Below are 18,636 nucleotides of genomic sequence, written 5' to 3' on the forward strand. Positions count from 1 at the left end.
GGACCAGGAATCCTCTAATACATCAAGTTATTTTGATGGCTACACAAGTATAACAATGTTTGTAAGGGTGTTGAAATTTTAAACCAAGCATGTTGATTAACAAGAGGTGAAGGTCTTCCAGTAGAAATTCCGGCAGCCTGCTTTGCGTTCTCGTTGGGAAACAGGAATCTGGCGAACCACTTCATTACGAACCTCAAGATCATCAATGCTTTCGAGAGCGTCTTTCTCCTCAGGCACCACCGACTCAGAAAGCTGCTTCAGAAGCAAACGAGAGAGATCCTGAAGCTGAAGAGAGAAAAGACGATTCAGAAACCTTTCATTGTCAAAAAGAAAAACAATATTCTAATTTGAACTTACTGTAGTTCTTAGAAATGAATGTTATTATTTTCTCTCTATCCACACAGATATTACCTTCAAAACTGTGCACTTTTAAAAAAAAATGATTTTTTTGAAGTTGTAAATAAAGGTTGTTGGTTAAACAATTTCAGCCTTTCTACTTAAGAATTTTATGTCTAATTCAATTTGCTATTTGCTGTTTCTTTGTTATTTATTAGCAGTTTCTGAGTGAAAATTGTTTTCAAATCCTTTTTTAAAGGATTTAAAAATATTCACTCCAAAATTGCCAGTAAATTTGATCAAATTTTACAATAAGGTTTCATTAGACTTCATTAGACACTTTACTACGTGAAGAATACTTCTAAAGTATTTATTGATCTTAATCTTAATTTCAATATTTAGTAATAAAACCAAAAGTTGCATCTGTTAAAATTTAGTGGAATTGAGCCAACAGTTGAAATTTACAGCAACACTTTACAACAAACTCCCAGTAGTTAGTTCATTATCTAACATTAACAATTAGCAATACATTTATTACAGTATTGATTCATCTTTATGTTAGTTCATTTTAATTTTACTGTAAAGTTTTTCCAAATTTACTAGCCATTTTCAAAGCCAAAAAAAGACTTCGAAACAATTTCCACTCAAAAAGAAACGGCAAAGTAACTCATTGAATTAAACGAGAAATTTTGAGGGAGGAAAACCGAAATAGTAATTTCTTGTAAACACCTACATTATTTTTTCATTGCACACTGAAACAAAATGAAAATTGCTAGTACTTACTAGTATCTTTCACAAATAACTACAAAGAAACGGCAAGTATCATGGAATTTTGAAGTTAAAAAAAAAATTCTGTGGAAAAGTTTGTGTCTTACCTCATTCTCCTTGGGATCCACTTCTGACTGGAGCAGCTGGAGCAGCAGGTCTCCTCTTGGTGCCGAACTGACGCTGCAAAGCAGCAGAGACATGGACAGAGTCGCCACAAACACCTGTAACGGAGAGAACATCCTTTCAGCACTGTACAACACTGCCTTTTAGAGGGGTTTAAGGATGACAGGCTTTTATAGGCACTAAAGGTGGGATCCTGGGGTCGATTAGAGAGCACTTATTGGTCGAAACATAACCACGAAGGACGGTGGAGGTGGTGGTGTGTGGGTGTAGAGGAGCAGGGGTAAAGGGTGAAGAGACATTTGTGCGTGAGGAGGGACTCCCAGACCCAGTAGGAAAGATGTTTGATAAGGTCACACCGAGGTGTTACTTTTGCATCAGAAGCCTCATCAATTCTGTCATTTGCAATGATATATCATAGAAAAATGCATAATCTGGGACTTAAACATACTCCTGTTTGACCGGTGAAATGTTATTAACTTCAGTGGCAAGGTACTAATGAACTGCCAGGGTGTTAATTATTACAGGGTGATGATGCTATTATGCTCCGGTAAGGCGTGTGGTGTCACTTGTGATTTGGAGAGCCATGCATTTCTGTGTCTTGTACTCACTATGAGGTCCTCGTTAGACTGTGGAATTAATGATGCGAAGTGACTCAAATGTTAATTAGTCTGCTTAGTCATTATTTCACACCATCCTCCATCTCTGGTGATTTACTTGACTGCATTGCATATATAGAGAGAGTCTAGCCGATCAAAGCTGACACTCGTGTGTGGCTGATATCGGACATGTTTGCAGCCGGGTGACATTATAGTCTAAATCACACCCCTTATTGAACCCACATGAACTAAGACTTCGAGATCTCAGAGGGCAATTACTCAGACTTGGCCGTCTCAATGGGTGGCCATTAACATTTACAAGGGAGAGGTGGGCATGTCAGCGCTGTGAGCAACATGCTGGGCATGTAAATGAGGCCTGTCTCATCCTAAGCTTAATATGTGTGAAATAACTAAGCATTATGCTTTTTAAAAAGTGACATATCTATCTATCTGTCTGTCTGTCTATATGTCCGTCTGTCTGTCTGTCTCGTTGGTTGTGCTTTATTTTTTATCTTTTTTTGTTGTTCTATTCTGACCTGCAATTTGAGGTACATTATATATTCTATAGCTGATATGGAAGGTGCAGACAACCCTTTTTATATGTAGGCTAAATAAATATATAAATATTAAATAAAAATGTGTATAAATTTGTAAATTATTATAAATTAGCACAAATCTTGTTTGATGTGGGGGGGGGGCGATGAAGATCCACTGTGTGTGTGTGTGTGTGTGTGTGTGGATTAGCATTTAGAGTGTCACTAAATGGCAGACTCACAATGGTTTGATTTAACTTGATATATTAATATATTGCACTTTTATAGATTTATTTTTCACAGGTTTCTTTTTTTTCCCCCTCAAAGCAGAAAGATGTTGTAAGAATTGATTTTACATGTCCTATACCCATACAAATATACCCCACATAGATGTGTTTCTCACTTCTCTTCTTTGCATGCTGTTGATCCTCAACTGGGTCAAACTTTCTCATTTAGCAGCACATTCAATGAAGAAACAAAAATCTCCTTTTGACCTAACATGACTTTTATTTTGAAGGGACTGGACAGTAGAGCTGTTATCAGTCTGCGCATGCGCTCCTCTCAAAGCAGGAAGTAACTGCTCCAAACTGTCAACAGTCCAACACAGTACCAGTCACGGAGCTTGATTCTTTCCCCATATTTATATTATTGTAAATTTAAAGATATTTATGTGACAGTGATGTCTCGAAAGACCAAAACAGAGGAATATAACCGCTTCTTCACTGTGACAGATCCACGCACACACGAGAAAGGACACACGGAATATAAAGTAACAGCAAGGGTTAGTAGCACAATAATACAACGTTATTGTATTATCATATTTACGTTTCATCTCCTTATCACAGAGAGGAATAATACTGTAAATATTGTATAGTTATTGACTGAGTATGGGCCACAGATATCTGAGTGTTTTGAATGGACTGTTGTGTCAAGTCCAGGTATCTAATTTATTAATATTTCATTAAATAACCAATGTATTTATGATTTACGTGTAGACTGCTTTGTACACTTTGATAAAATGTGCTTCAGAAATACAAAAGGCATAAATCAGATCAACCGATCCTCATAGAGGGGGTTAACAGCTACTAGTACATTGTTTATCTGGTTTGCAGTAAAACTCGTGATTTAAGGATCTGGGACGAGGTCACGTGACTTCTGTGTCTCATGCACCAGTCTCCTCCTTCCTCATTAATGCTTACAATCAGCCCTTTCAAATCCTCTCCCTTTGGTGTTGTGAGGTTTAATTTATCTGTATCTTTCTCTGTAGTTTGTATCAAAGACACAGCCAGAGAATGTTAAAGAGGTATGAGCATCCTTTTGTATTTGTAGATGTGCATGTTGGATCAGAGTTGCATTGGGCTCACTGTTGCTTTGATTGGCAGGTTGTGGTGTGGAAGAGGTACTCAGAGCTGAAGAAATTACATGGAGAGCTGGCGTACACTCATAGGAATCTGTTCAGACGACAAGAAGAGTTTCCCTCTTTTCCACGAGCCCAGGTTTTTGGTAAGGTCAATAGAATTGCTAGACATGATGTGTAAACAAAAGAGAAATTACCCAGTTCACCTGTTTGTTTGTTTTATAAAAATTTGTATGACTTGATGCCGTATGTCTGTTCATCTCTCTCTCTCACAGGGCGTTTTGATGAGGCTGTGATTGAAGAGAGGAGGAAAGCAGCTGAAGCCATGCTGCTCTTCACTACAAATATTCCTGCTCTGTACAACAGCCCTCAACTCAAAGAATTCTTCAGGGTAAGTTTCTTCTGGAAAATATATTTATATCATGTATTCTATTTGATTTTTTTCCTATAAAATCTGTTCACTACCATTTAAAAGTTTGGGTTCAGTATGATTTAAAAAAAACCTTTTATTCAGCAAAGATGTTGTAATTTGTCTAAAGTGACAGTAAAGACTTTTACATTGTTACAGATATCTCTATTTCACATCAGTATAGGTTAGTGTAATCTATTCATCATAAGAATACTGAAAGTAAATGTATTACAGTTTTTACAAAAATATTAAGCAGCAACTGGTTTCAACATTGATAATAAAAATAAGTGTTTAAAATATATATATATATAACCTTTGAAACTGTGATTAAACTAACCAGTATGTATCTGAAATATAATTTTCTGTAATGTAAACATTATTTTTGATCAAGTCAGCGTATTATAATGATTTCTGAAGGATCATGTGACAGTGAAGACTGAAGTAATGACTGCTGAAAATTCAGCTTTGCATCACAGGAATAAATTACATTTAAACATGTACTCAATTTATTTATTTATTTATTTATGTTAATTGTAATACTATTTTACTTTTTTTTCAGATTTTTTGATCAAATAAATGCAGTCTTGGTGAAAATAAAATTTAAGACTTCTTAAACAACATTTAACTGTATATATAAAATATTGTATCATATATTATATATTTGTGTGTGTGTGTGTGTGTGTGTGTGTGTGTGTGTTGCCCTTTTCAGAGTGCATAATAGCCATTGTCAATTGCAAGACTGAGAAAGCACTCTAAAAGTACCATAAGTCGTCCATATTTGACCTGTGTCCTATATTCTTCTGATTTTGTTTCTTCTTGTTGACTTCTCGTCCATTGTCATACAGGTTTGGAACAACATGAGGGTGAATAAATGACAGAATGTTTATTTTCTGCTCATCTTTTTGGTCTTATTTCTCTTGTCTTAGGGAGCAGAAGTGAGAAGACCAGTGGAGACAGCTGCCATTTCTACATCTCTTCCGCCTCCTCTTATTCCCCTGCCTGAGAGAAACACTGAGCTGCTGGCTGAAGAGGAGACGGGGAGAGAGGCTCCTCTCCAGATTCAGGAGCTGGAGTCCAACCAAAGACTGACAGATCTAACCCAACCTGAGTTGGCAGTTGAGGCTCTCAGTGACACGGAAAGCAGCCCCACACAAGAAACACACAGCGAAACGGAAATACAAGGACTGACAGAAAAAGAGAGAGAGACTGACATCACAGCACATCAGAATAACGGCACAGACCAATGCTCTGCTGCTGCTACCGACACTACAACACGTTAGTTTGTTACAGTTATCAATCCTATTATGTCTTATTTGATTTCCATCATAACTAATTGTTCTATTCCCGCTTTTCATCTTCCAGATGCCTCACTTGAAATTCCGGGGTCTCCAGTTGACCAGTCAGAGGAGTTTGATTCACTGTTTGACTCGGGATTGGACGAACATTCATACAAGGCCCCGCCTCCGCTTTCAGATACAGACCTTGCTATTTTTGACCCATGTGCCAAAGAAGGTAATGAAGTCTGCACGGTTTATCTCATCATTTCTACATATAATTGGCTTTCTGGGTTTTTTAATGCAAACCTCTTTCATCGCCTTACCCAATCTTCCAGATCAACCGTATGGATCACCCAGCCACGCTGAACTCCTGTCCGTTCCTCTAACCATTCCAGATGGGACTGAGTCTGCTGGAGATGTGAGCTATGTGTACCAGGCCAATGAAGAGCTGAAGGCCGCCCAGGAAAAAGAGAGAAACGGCGAATACAGTGCAGCAGTACAACGATATAGGACGGCTGTTGATTTATTTATGAAAGGAGTGCAAGGTAAGAGAAGGAGGCTGTTCTTGATAATAGACTAACAAACTGCAGCATATCATTTATATACTGTGCACACTGTGATAATTGTCTGTATGCATGGAATACCCTGATACTAAATACTACATTTATCAATGTGTATTCAACAAAGCACACTGTAGGGAATATAGTATCCCACAATGCATGTGCTTGACTTCACTTTTCATTTCCAGTGTTAATAATGAACTGAAAGTTACAATGTGCACAAAATTAGGTTTAAAATGCAAAATAGGTACACTACCCTTCAAAATTTTGTGGTCGGTAACATTTTTTAAAGACTTCTATACTCATTATGCTTATCAAGGCTGCATTTATTTGATCAAAAATACAGTAATATTGTGAGATATTATTACAGTTTAAAATGACTGTTATCTGTTGAAATATATTTTAAAAAGTACTTTATTCCTGTGATTGAAAAGCTGTATTTTCAGCAGCCATTCCTTCAGTCTTCAGTGTCACATGATCCTTCAGAAATCATTCTGAAATGCTGATTTGCTGCTCAAGAAACATTTCTTATCAGTGTTGAAAACAGTTGTGCTGCTTAATATTTTTGTGGAAACTGTGCTATGTTTTTTTCAGCATTAATTAATGAAGAGAGCGTCCAAAAGAAGAGTATTTATTTGATTTTAAACATTATAAATTGTATTACTATTTTTTTAATCAATTTAATTTGTCCTTATTAGTAATAGCATTGATATCTTTCAAAAATGTAAAAAAAAATAATACTCACTCTAAACTTTTGAATGGTAGTGTATATTAATTTACAACTGGATGAGATTTTACCTATTATTACAAAAAATAAACACCTCTCCCTCACTCACCCGAATGGTTGCAGGCAGATGTGTTGAAAAATAGTATTAAGAGAGAATTATGAATCCTGTACACTGTCGTTGCTTTCAAATATTTAATAACACCGCAATGTTTTAATAGATTGCATGACCAAAACATTGCTGTTTCAATGAAAATTGTAGTTTTTTTTCTTCTTTTTGTTTTCCATCTAAATAAAAATAAAAATGAAAAACTGGCCCCATATGCAGATTACAGATCCTAAATCAGCCAAATGCCAATTTGCTGTGGTCAGGATGACCCTGGCATGATTAAATTATTTGAGAGGAAAGAGCAGAGTACCTCTCAGCACAAGGACATTAACATGCAATGTTTTTTTTCCTCAAAGCAGGAAATGAGCTCTATTTGGATGCAATGCAAAATATTTAAATGGTAGGAGGAAACCAAACCTCACAACATCCCTTTGTTCTACCCTTTTTCTCTTCTCTTTCTATTACTCACTCTCTCTCGCTAGGAGATGTAGATTTGAAGAGGAGAGAAGCAGTGAAGAGGAAGATTGCTGAAATCCTAGAGCATGCGGAGAGACTTCTCTCCATACAGACTCCCACTCAGGACCACAATACATAGAGAAACAGTTTACACACACACTCATACATACTAACTCAAGCTTCATCAAACCTGGGACATCCAAGCACACTCCCACATACGTACTCTCATCAACTGAGTTTTGACTAACACACACACACACACACACACACACACATATTGAAACAATTCCACCACAGTTTCACTTAAGTGCAACTCGCCGACCACCCACACAGTCAACATACACACACACACACACTTGACTCCCACACTTACCTTCCCGCTTACTCAAATAGTTACACTTGTAGGATATGTCCAACAGCATTATACTCCCTGCACTGTAAGACCACCACAACAGAGTTTAACTTGATTTGACACTATTTAACTTAATAATCTGATACATTTTCTGAGCCTAAAGAACTGGAAATGTCTGTTTTTATTTTATCCAATGGTTGATCTGTTGTGTAAATGAAGCTGTTATGTAAATGACTGTTGTTTAAATGAAGACATTGCCTTTTCAATGAAATCTGCCTGTTTTGTAAATTATAAGTAATTTAATATATAACTTGTTATTATCAACATAAAATGGCATTTGTGACCAATTTTACTTCCGTAATGTGATATTCAGAGTGGAATGGGTTGTTCAGTGTGTATTCAGAATGTAGGAAGGGACTTGATTCCCTCCAGTGGGAATTAATTGGATGGTGGGCGTTCCATACCAGAGTTTAGAGTTGATTGTAAATGGGGTTACTCCACTCCAGAAACAGTGTGCTCCATTTTGGGGAGGCTGTTGTTATTGGCTATTATTGCTGTTGCATTTATTACATTAGCTTTAGCTGGCATTAAATTGCTGCATGGGATATTGGCAAGCAAGCTGCAACTTAAATAAATGTTCCAGGTTCAATACAAGTTGAAAATGTACTCACCTTCAGGCCGTGTAGATGTGTTTGTCTTTTCATCGAACAGATTTGGATTTAGCATTGTATCACTTGCTCACCAATGGATCATTTGCATTGAATGGGTGCCGTCGGAATGAGATTTCAAACTGCTGATAAAACATTACAATAATCCATGCGACTCCAATGAAAACGGCATGTTTGTAAGAAGACTTTTTTTCAAGTTCAAACTATTGCTTCTGGCTAAAATACAAGTCGTCTATCCATATTATTTGTCTTTTCTGAATCAGGAGAGAAATATGCACAGATCAAGCATTGCTTACAAGCAAAAACTATTTTAAATAAATATGGATTTTGACATGAGGACAACAGGCAATGGATTTTCTCACTGAAGAAAGTTTTATTATGGATTATGGACTAGTTATTGTGATGTTTTTATCAGCTGTTTTGACTCATTCTGACAGCACCCATTCACTGCTTTCATTTTTGGATGAACTGATCCTTTAACATAATGAATTTAATCCATTCAGTGCTTTTTGAATTTGGAATTGTTGTTTAAAACAATGTCTAAATGGCTTTGATTATCGGTAATTATTAACCAATAGCCAGCACGGCCTAGGTGACATCAAACAAAAAGAAAAGGCGTTTGAAAGACAAACTTATGAATCATGCACAGTAGGACTGGTGTTGTGCCCATTTTCGACCCCTGCCAAATTATTACCCCCTCTCGTTGAAATCGCTACCTGATTGCCTAACCCTAACCCTAACCCTAAACCTACCAATACTAGGGGGGTAGTAATCTGGCGGGGGTCAGAATTTGGCACAACGCCGGGAATAGGTCAATTTTCGTGTCATGTTAACTTTAGGGAGTTTGAGTGCAGTTTCTGAATCCACCACCAGATGTCGCTGTTTTGCCTAGACTCGATCAAGACATCAGCGCAGATAAAGCCCCATCTCTTAAGGCCATCGTGTTTAAGGCAGTCGCTCGCACTTTGGCTCTGTTTCTGAAGTGGGGTAAAAGGGAAGGAACGAATATAAAGGACAAAAAGGATTACATAGCAGAAAGAACTGAGGGATGAGCAGAGGATGAGCGTGGATCATCTCTATTGTCAGTGGATGGAAAATATCCCTCTCGTTTCCCTCCTACTGTTGTTTTCTCTCTCTTTCTCGCTCTCCCGTCGGGCTTGTGTATTTGCTGTTTTGGCTGCCTGGAGAGAATGTGGAATGGAGAGAGGTTACCGCACCTGTGTGTGTGTGTGTGTGTGTGCGTGTGTGTGTGATGAAGAGAGTGACAAAAAGGAAAACGGGGGGAGATGGAGTGTGTTTGGGCATTAGCATGCTGAGAGTGTCAGCTCTCGATGTCCCTCTCTCCCCCTCTCCATCCCTCATTCTATCTCTCACTCACCAATCCCTCTCTCCTCAGTGTCCATGGCAATTATACCATCAAAACACTCCAGCCAAAGAGGATAATTGCAACCTGAGTACTGCGGAGAGACTGAGAGGGAGACTGAGTGAAATTGTGTGTGCGTGCGAGCGCGTTTTCTCACGTCTGTGGGATCTGTGCGCGGTTGAGAGCGCGAGTCGGTGCATTATATTGTATTCCTGAGGTTCTCCACTGCATTGTGAGAGTCATTCCGGTCAAAGATCAAAGAATATGTTTGCGGTGCTGAGAGGACAAGGACAATCCATTGAAGACATGCACACACTCACGGTTTTAATAATGTGCATTACCGCAGTCAGTTTCCTGAAGCTCAAGGTCAGAGGCGTAAACTCAAAACAGAGCTTCAGTAAAGAGGAGTTTTATCAGAAAGCTGCTGAAACAGGGATCCAGTGGTGCGATGGTTAAATCTACTGCTCGACTGATATCTAAAATGCAGGGTGGCTGATAGCTGATATAATGCAGATATAGCCCTAAAATTCACAGGCCCAAAATAATCATTTTATGTGTGTGCTCCGAAAATTGTTCAAACCATTGGGGTCATTATTTTATTTTTTTAAACAATTAATACTTTTATTCAGCAAGGATGTATTAAATTGTTCAAAAGTGACATTAAAGATATTTATCATGTTACAAGAGGTTTATGTTTCAAATAAAAGCTGTTCTTTTGAACAACTTTCTGAATAAAAAAAGGCTTCCACAAAATATAAAGCAGAACAACTGTTTTCAACATTGATAATAATAAGAAATGTTTCTTGAGCATCAAATCAGCATATGAGAAGATTTCTGAAAGATTATGTGATACTGAAGACTGGAGTAAAAATAACTTTACAGGAGTAATTTACATTTTATTTATATATAATAAAATAGAAAACAGTCATTTTAAATTGTAATATTTTTGTTTTGTGTATAATATAATTTTTATGCATGTATGTATTTATTTATTTTTGATCAAATAAATGCAGCCTTGGTGAGCACAAAAGAGATTTCTTTCAAAAAAAGTAAAAAATCTGGACAACCTCAAACAAATATAATATAGATACGTGAACCTATAAAAAATACTTTTTTTTTTGTTACAGAACAGACAAAAATGGCTTTGAAACTGTTTTCTATCAAAAACTGATAATTATTTTTTACAAACAATAACAATGTAATAGCAAGTAACACACTGAATTAAATGTGAAAAACAGAAACAATGATACCAAATTCATTAACTTTAAGGCTAACAAGCTAAACCTTATTGTTAAGGTCACTAAAGATATATCTGAAAACAGATGTGCATGATGTGCGTAAAGCTTTTCGTAATTTTCTTTTATACTGACACTAGGTAAAATGACCGTTTTTGGTCATCCTGCAAAGATAATCTCAAAATATCTCCCATTTAATCAGCCTGGCTGATATATCCATCTATAGATATTATCCTCTTTTTTATATACTATAACACTCTGACATCCTGCTTGTGTGGATTTGTCTTCCCTGGGGTTTTGACGTCTATGTGGTACTAATTCCTGAGGACTGGATTCATTATTGTGTCCCCTCGGATTGAATATCCTCTAGTTCAACAGCAGTTGTCACTCACTGTCTCCCCTCAGTCACCTTGCCCAAGGCTGAATGTGTGAGTGCTCTTTCCTCTCATACACACTTTCCCTCAGAGGCGGCCAATGGGCAAACACTTTGCCTGTCCATCGACCCCCTCAAACGTCTATCTCCACTCCTGCTTTCTCTCTCTCTCTCTCTCCCCGCTGGATACCGCATTTTCATTCCGTGCATATTACCGACTCATAATGCAATATGTTTGATCGTGACTCATTCAAATGAGACATTTTGATATGTCTCCCACCATTTGAAAGGATCGACATTCGTGTGGCATTTTTAAAACACTGCTCGCAAATGGCTGCGTCCCTTTGGTGTATTTCATAGCTCTTTGTTAGAATTGCTCATGCATTTTAATATTGTTTGCTGTCAGTCATTTGGCTTCGGTTCAAAGGATTCAGTGTGAGTTGCTAATGTAGTTCAAAAAGCCTTTCGGCCTGACCTTACAAAAGGTGTGTGTATGTTTGCAGTGCAAATGGACTGTATTAACGGATAAGGAATTTAGCAAGGAATTTAACACCTGCGTTGCACACTTAGTCAATTTTTACAGAGAAATCAATTGAGTCAGAAATGAAACAGACAGGAATCCGTTTACCGTTAACGCCACTTGTCAAAGTATGCAGGGTGTGTAAATGTTCTATCTGTACTGTGTCTGTCCAATATTTGTTTTTTTAAAACTTCCTTTCAATTACATTTGTTTACTTAGATCGCTCTATAGTCACAAGCACCTTTTATTAATAAGGCTTTGTGTCACATTTCTTGTTTCCATAACAACAGGAGCCAGTGGTTATTGTGAACAGTTTGGTTGGTTGAGGGGTATTTCAGTGAAGTGGGGGAGAGAGGGAGTGATGGAAACAATGAAAGAGAGAGAAGGGGTGCTATGAAGAGGAGTGGAGGGACCGATAATCAGCTTTCACACATTGAGGGGTGGAGGAGTCTCTGATTATGAAGAGCTCTGTTGCTGCTTTTTCATTCTGGCCTTGCCATACAGTCTCATAGGGCACATATTTGGGGGAATACATAATCAAAAAAAAGTTAATTTAGTAAAACAAAAAACAGACCCTTTAGTTCTGAAATATTGTGTATATTATGTATCAGCCTATTATCTTGTTTTTTTTTGTTTTTTTTGCACACTAGTAAATATCCATCCTCTCTCAAAACAATCAATTCTACAAAAATTGTAATCATAGGTTTCCAACATGCTACAGTCAGTGTTACTATAGCTCTTATGTGGTATTAGTCATAATTGTCATGAAAAAGAAAATGAGAAAAAAAAGACTTAAAAGAATGTGTGCACAGTTGCTATTAGAGTTCTATTATTATTTAGAACCTCTCCTAAAGCATTCCAGTGAAAACAGAAATAGAATCCACAGAGAAGCAGATATGTTCCTATTTGGAAGCCTTTTTGCATTTTGCATGTTCTTTATTAGTAATCTATTTTAATAATGTCTTACTAGACATTTAAATGAGCTATAAAGGGTTTAAAATTGTGAAAGATTTTCTTTACATTTCTTGTGATATACACTACCGTTCAAAAGTTTGGCTTGGTAAGATATCTTCATGTTTTTGAAAGAAGTCTCCTATCCTTAACAAGGTTGCATTTGTTTGATCAAAAATACAGTGAAACATTAATATTGTGTACTATTATCAAATTAATATTTTCCTATTTTAATATTTTTTAAAGGTAATTTATTTGATGCAAAGCTGAATTTTCAGCAGCCATTACGCTAGTCTTCAGTGCCACATGATCCTTCAGAAATCATTCTAATATGCTGATTTGCTGCTCTAGAAACACTTATTATTATTATCAATGCTGAAAAACTGTTGTTTTGCTTAATTTTTTAGGGAGATTGATTTTTCAGGATTCTTTGATTAATAGCTAGAAAATGTATGTATAACTATATAAATCTTTACTTTCACTTTTGATCAATGTAATGCATCCTTGCATGCAGAATAAAAGTATTTCTTTCAAGAAGTAAAATAAAATCTTGCTGCCCCCAAACTGTTAGGCATTAATGTAGTACAGGGGCATTTTATCCTATAGGCTATGTGAACAATGTTCTGTGGTGAGCTTTATGTACCAAAAAAAAAAAAAAGAGAGAGAGAGAGAGAGATCTACTGTGTTCTGTTCTAAGAAAGTTTCTCTTTTCTCTCCTTCTAGAATCACTTTCAATCATAATTCCAATTGGATTTATGACTTTAGATAAAACCAACAGCTTTTTAAATTGCTTGAATGAGACCCTATATTACTAATCAGTCATTAATTAAAAATATTAACAAGTAATTTTGTCAGAAAAAAAGGTAACCATGGTATACTTACCATATATGTACATCAGATTATTTTAGTAAATCGGGTCGTTTTTGATTGGTGCTGGCTCATAACCAAGTAGTTGCCCCACGTGGAGAGTGTGTGAGAGAGTCAAAGAGAGAGAGAGGAACAGTAAACCGTGTGTGTGTGTGTGTGTGTGTGCGCGTGCGCGCGCTGGGCAGCGGACATCCCTCCCTCACGCCTCGACGCCTACTGGCTGATCACCACGCGATAGAGTGCGCGAGGATGAGAGATGGACAGCGCGAGACAGGAGCGACAGCAATAACAGGAAACTCGGTGGCGCTTTTAACGCTGATGCTGCCGGTGACCAGCGGACACCTCGACGAGACCGAAATATAACACGACAGGACTGCGACCGACCGGGGGATGCTTTCTGACTGACTGTTTTGTAAGTTTTTAGATCTTTTTCTGTTCCTTTTTAACGTTACCTTTTGTGACATGTGCGTATTTGTTTGTCCTTGTCAAACGCGCCTCATCAGTTTATCTGTTAATGAATCTGCGACACGAGCGCGCGGAGTTTACAAATGTCCGCTCTGCACCGGTATTCAAGCAGGAGCGATATATCCGTCTTCATAACGAGAAGAAAACTTTGATGTGAACTCTGCGATATTATTTACGGCGAGTTGGTTAGTGTGTCAGTAATTAACGCAAATCAATTTCTATAATTTATCCGTGAGGGTGTTGTCCTTCCATCTGTTACATTTTTTTTTTCACGGCAGTTAAACGGCTTTATATTCCAGCAGTAATCTGATGACATCTGTGGCATTTGTGCCAATGAGGAAAATGCATAAACGTCAGTTTAGGAGAGTAATTTCTATTAATCTGATTTTAGGATAGAATATGATTTTAGGAGTTTTTATCCATCTATCTATCTATCTATAAACAAAACTCTATTTAGTACTACAAGGTATGAATTAAGTTAAAATGCAAATTTAGAGCTTTGGGACTATAGTAATCTCATTAAAATATTTACTGTCTCACCATCCATGTATTTGTGTTGTGCTGAGTATGTGTGTGGGAGAGGGAGAGAGAGAGAGAGAGAGAGAGAGAGAAAGAAAGAAGGATGAGAGCAATAGAGTCAACAGTCTGAACAAACACAGGGTACAGCTGTCAGCAGATAGATAACGCACACATGCAGAGAGGAAAAAAAGAGCCGATGATGATGCTGATAACAATGAGAGGATTATGAACAATTTTTAAACCCGTCCAAATAGCTGCATATTTTTGTCTACGATTATGCATTTATTGTTCTCTTTAAAGATCCTGAAACTAGATCAGAACGGAAAAGGGGACTATGGATTCCCCTTCGGATCGATTTCATCAGCAGCCTTCCCAGATGTGTCCCTTCGAACTGTATCGCAGCCTGCCAGATTCCAACCCCTCAAGCCACCGATTTTCCCCCGGCGGCCTGTCTTCCCACCCGCTCTTCTCCCCTCTCATGCACCCCAACAGCGCGTCCCAAAGGTGGAGTAGTTTCCGACAGCGCCAGGGCTTGTTCCCTGGGCTTCTGGTAGATGATGATGTAAGTGAGGAGGATGTGTTTGGGAAGAGAGAGTTTGCCGTTGGAGCTACGGCATCTTCGCAGCGCTGTCCTGGAGAACGGGGACAAGGTTCGGCTCCCGAGCCTGGCGACTGGGGGCAGGATTTTGCAAGAGTTAAGAGACTCAGGATGGACACGGCAGCTAGAAGCGAAGAAGAAGCGAGGAGAGAAGGGAAGAGGGGGAGGAAGGGTACCGCTTCAGTTAGAATGGACGAGAGGAAGGCAGCAGAACAAGGGAACAGGAAGGAAAGCAGGGAAGGTAGGAAGCGACAGCGGCAAGAACTGAAGCTCCAGCTGGAGGAAACCAGAGGGAAACTTCTGGAACTCCAACGCAAGGTGTGGAAAGTGTACGGAGGGCAGGCGGATGATGAGAAAGGAGGAGAGGAAGATCAAGAGAACGGGGCGATCAATCTCGATGAGGTTGCGGAGATGTTTTCCGACAGCGACGATCCGCTCATCGGCAGTGGATTTTCTCCCCCGCGCTGTTCGTCTAAGAAACCCAATGAAACCAATGGGAATGCCGGGATGTTTCCAGAGACCTCCATGGACCTGGATTTGGAGTTAAATGGCGATCAGGTGTGGTTGGGATGCAGCTTGGTCAGAGGTGAGTGGGAGAGCGCCGAAGGAGGGCAGAAGTTTGCTCAAGCTCTAAAACAAGAGCTGGCAAATGTTGTGGCTCAAGTCATCGACAGAGTTGTCCGCCTCTATGCCGAAACCGACCCCTCTGCAGTCACATCCACCGCCGTTCCTCAAGAAACCAGCATGACGTTGGATCTAAACCCAGACCGGAGGCCGAGAACTCGTGCGGCAGAGCAGGTGGAAGCGTTGCCACTTGTCACAAAGAGTCCTCAAGACAAGAGGGCCCCTATTGCTCAGAGTGTACACAAAGACCTCCTCCTGCCTCAAGCCAATCCCAGCCTCGCTCCGCTACCCCAGCCTCCTCTACCGGCTCTTTTACCCCCTAGGAGCAAAGAGCACTTCCTGCCCTCCTATCCCCCAGACAACCCCGTTCCCCTGCCCCTTCTTCACTACACCATGCAGAATTTCTTTACCCGCTCCCTCTCCAGTTTGCCTCTTCATAAGGACTGCCTGTCTGAGTCTTTCATGGACTTCCGTTCACACAACTCTGCGTTCCCACCACTCCCGTTGCTGGGCCAGCTAGACCCCTCTTCGTCGGATAGAGCGAGGGAAGTAGGGATGAGAGGAGGTGGAGCAGGAGTGGTGGATGGAGGAGATGCAGCACTCTATCTTGCTGCTGGGTCAATATCCTTTTGTAAAAGCTGTGAAAATAGATTCACATTTATAAATATGTATACACTACTGTGCAAAAGTTTGGGGTCACTATGGTATTTTTTAAAGAAATTAATAGTTATATTCAGCAAGGATGTTTTAAATTGACAGTGAAGACATTTATAATGTCACTCAATATTTCAAATAAATGCTGTTCTTTTGAACTTTCTATTAATCAAGGAATCCTGAAGAAAAACAATTCACGGTTTTCACCAAAATATTAACCAGCACAGCTGTTTTCAACATTGATAATAATAAGAAATGTTTCTTAAGTAGCAAATCAGCATTAGAATGATTTCTGATGGAACATGTGACACTGAAGACTGGAGTAATTTCTGCTAAACATTCAGCTATGTCATTACAGCAACAAATAAAATAGAAAACAGTTTTTTTTTTATTGCAATAATATTTCACAATATTACCGTTTCCCCAGAATGTTTGATTAAATAGCCATGGTGAACATGAGAGATTTACTTAAAAATGATTTGCAAAAAATATTACAGTCCCCTAACATTTGAATGGTAGTATTTGTTTGCATTCCTTAACCATCTACACTCTCAGGAAGGTCTCTCTCCATGCCATCTGAAGAAAGCCAAACTCTTGTTCTTCTACACGCGCTACCCCAGCTCCAGCACACTCAAGACATATTTCCCTGATGTCAAAGTGAGCATCATTCATATCCTGAACACAAAATAGTATAGCTGTGTGTGCATAACCTGCACAAATCATATGGGCTAATGATTTATTGAATGAATTTACGCTGACCTATATAAAGCAGTGTGGCACGGTTTCCTTTTGGAACGCTTTGGCTCAATTAGAATAGTCAGAAAACGTTCCTGCATTTATAATAAATGACTATCTATGGAACGTTTATTGAAATTGTGTATTATATTAAAGCTGTATTGGTGTCTTTTATGTTAAACATCACACAGTGTCTTAAAATGTGCTTACTTACAATCATTATATGCCATCTTTTGAAATGCTGCCGGAATTAACTTGCCGTTTCTGTTTTTCTCTACACAGTTCAATCGCTGTGTCACTTCCCAGCTGATTAAGTGGTTCAGTAACTTCCGGGAGTTCTTCTATATCCAGATGGAGCGCTTTGCCCGTCAGGCAGCCAGAGAGGGGCTTGCATCTGCCAGGGAAAGAGCACTCCGCCTGGGCAGAGACACTGAGCTCTACCGCATTCTCAACATGCACTACAATAAGAGCAATGATTACCAGGTCAGTGTGTGCATGTGCACGTGTGTAAAGGCTCGAGTGGTGCATGTAACTGTTTAATTATGTGTATAAACATCATGTGCGTTTTCTAGGTTCCAGAGAGGTTTGTGGAGGTATCTGAGGTGGCCCTGAGGGAGTTTTTCTCTGCCATACAGAATGGTCGGGATGCTGATCCGTGCTGGAAGAAGGCCATCTACAAGATCATCTGTAAATTAGACAGCCCGGTGCCTGACAGCTTCCGTCTGCCTGGCTGCCCCACGGACTCTTACCGGATGGGTTAAATAGAGTTTATCCCACAAACACATGCACAGCCTCGTAAAAACACTGTGCATGGATTGATATCATAAGTGTGCACAGAACAGTTAACAATTTGAATTAATGGCAAAGAACTAAGAAAATACAAAACTGTGCTGTAAAGATTGAGAACACTGAATAAGTGGTTTATTATCATCATCATGATGCTCTAAAGTATTACTTGTTTAAACATTATCTGACTGATGATTCTACTTTAGTCCAGCATTATTCTAGTAGGCACTGAAAAGCATTCTGATTAAATGAAAAAAAAAATTCTCATTTTATTTGCTGTTACATTAATGCTTATTAATTTATCTGAAAATGCAGGCCTGGTTGGCTTATGATTTTTTATATTACTTGTTACTTGTTATATAATGTTGCCGAGTTTCTGTGAACCTGTGTTGTCGTGTAATAAAATAAGTCAAACACTCCTTGCTGTCAGTCAATGCTACAATTTAGTGCTAAATGCACGTTGTAAAATGCATATGCAGCCTCACACGACATATCACTGGCTGAGTACACTAAACAACATGAAAATTTCATATGCTCTACTGTGGGAGAGTAAAGAGACCCTGGCTCTCAGACGATGAAACTGACAGTTACTTACCCTGAAGCTGCCCAAACACCTGACAGCACTGGAATGAACATCTATTGCAGTCAATACTTGTTTTACATTCAAGATTGGTTGAC

At 38.7% G+C, this 18,636-nt stretch overlaps 3 protein-coding genes across 4 annotated transcripts; 2 read left to right on the forward strand and 1 right to left on the reverse strand.

Moving 5' to 3' along the window:
* Positions 1 to 28: 28 nt before the first annotated feature.
* Positions 29 to 2,855, reverse strand: sst5 (somatostatin 5). Its single transcript, XM_058780401.1, has 3 exons — positions 2,760 to 2,855; positions 1,212 to 1,325; positions 29 to 285 (listed from the first exon to the last, which is right to left on the reverse strand). Exons 1-3 carry the CDS (start codon positions 2,772 to 2,774, stop codon positions 97 to 99), a joined length of 318 nt encoding a protein of 105 aa, XP_058636384.1. The 5' UTR covers positions 2,775 to 2,855; the 3' UTR covers positions 29 to 96.
* Positions 2,856 to 2,917: 62 nt separating this feature from the next.
* Positions 2,918 to 7,871, forward strand: snx15 (sorting nexin 15). Of its 2 annotated transcripts, XM_058782362.1 has the most exons (8): positions 2,918 to 3,137; positions 3,624 to 3,659; positions 3,739 to 3,859; positions 3,989 to 4,104; positions 5,049 to 5,397; positions 5,485 to 5,634; positions 5,735 to 5,944; positions 7,275 to 7,871. In XM_058782362.1, exons 1-8 carry the CDS (start codon positions 3,036 to 3,038, stop codon positions 7,385 to 7,387), a joined length of 1,197 nt encoding a protein of 398 aa, XP_058638345.1. In that variant the 5' UTR covers positions 2,918 to 3,035; the 3' UTR covers positions 7,388 to 7,871. The 2 variants fall into 2 exon arrangements, with proteins under 2 accessions (XP_058638345.1, XP_058638346.1); XM_058782363.1 differs by lacking the exon at positions 3,624 to 3,659.
* Positions 7,872 to 13,339: 5,468 nt separating this feature from the next.
* On the forward strand, positions 13,340 to 18,377 carry prox3 (prospero homeobox 3). The gene is made up of 5 exons (XM_058782361.1): positions 13,340 to 13,989; positions 14,862 to 16,404; positions 16,987 to 17,094; positions 17,455 to 17,655; positions 17,745 to 18,377. Exons 2-5 carry the CDS (start codon positions 14,896 to 14,898, stop codon positions 17,931 to 17,933), a joined length of 2,007 nt encoding a protein of 668 aa, XP_058638344.1. The 5' UTR covers positions 13,340 to 13,989; positions 14,862 to 14,895; the 3' UTR covers positions 17,934 to 18,377.
* The last annotated feature ends 259 nt before the right edge of the window (positions 18,378 to 18,636 follow it).

The sequence above is a fragment of the Onychostoma macrolepis genome, chromosome 07 (assembly GCF_012432095.1).
Source record: "Onychostoma macrolepis isolate SWU-2019 chromosome 07, ASM1243209v1, whole genome shotgun sequence".
Classification (NCBI taxonomy): Eukaryota; Metazoa; Chordata; class Actinopteri; order Cypriniformes; family Cyprinidae; genus Onychostoma; species Onychostoma macrolepis.

What these genes read in the sequence shown, in the direction of transcription:
- sst5 (XM_058780401.1), bottom strand. An exon ending in TGGATCCCAAGGAGAATGAG is followed by an intron (nt 286 to 1,211) that starts GTAAGACACAAA and finishes TTCTCTCTTCAG; the next exon opens with CTTCAGGATCTCTCTCGTTT.
- snx15 (XM_058782362.1), top strand. Translation starts at nt 3,036, where the DNA reads ATGTCTCGAAAGACCAAAACAGAGGAATATAACCGCTTCTTCACTGTG. An exon ending in TGCTACCGACACTACAACAC is followed by an intron (nt 5,398 to 5,484) that starts GTTAGTTTGTTA and finishes TTCATCTTCCAG; the next exon opens with ATGCCTCACTTGAAATTCCG. An exon ending in TGACCCATGTGCCAAAGAAG is followed by an intron (nt 5,635 to 5,734) that starts GTAATGAAGTCT and finishes CCAATCTTCCAG; the next exon opens with ATCAACCGTATGGATCACCC.
- prox3 (XM_058782361.1), top strand. Translation starts at nt 14,896, where the DNA reads ATGGATTCCCCTTCGGATCGATTTCATCAGCAGCCTTCCCAGATGTGT. An exon ending in CATATTTCCCTGATGTCAAA is followed by an intron (nt 17,095 to 17,454) that starts GTGAGCATCATT and finishes TTCTCTACACAG; the next exon opens with TTCAATCGCTGTGTCACTTC. An exon ending in ATAAGAGCAATGATTACCAG is followed by an intron (nt 17,656 to 17,744) that starts GTCAGTGTGTGC and finishes TGCGTTTTCTAG; the next exon opens with GTTCCAGAGAGGTTTGTGGA.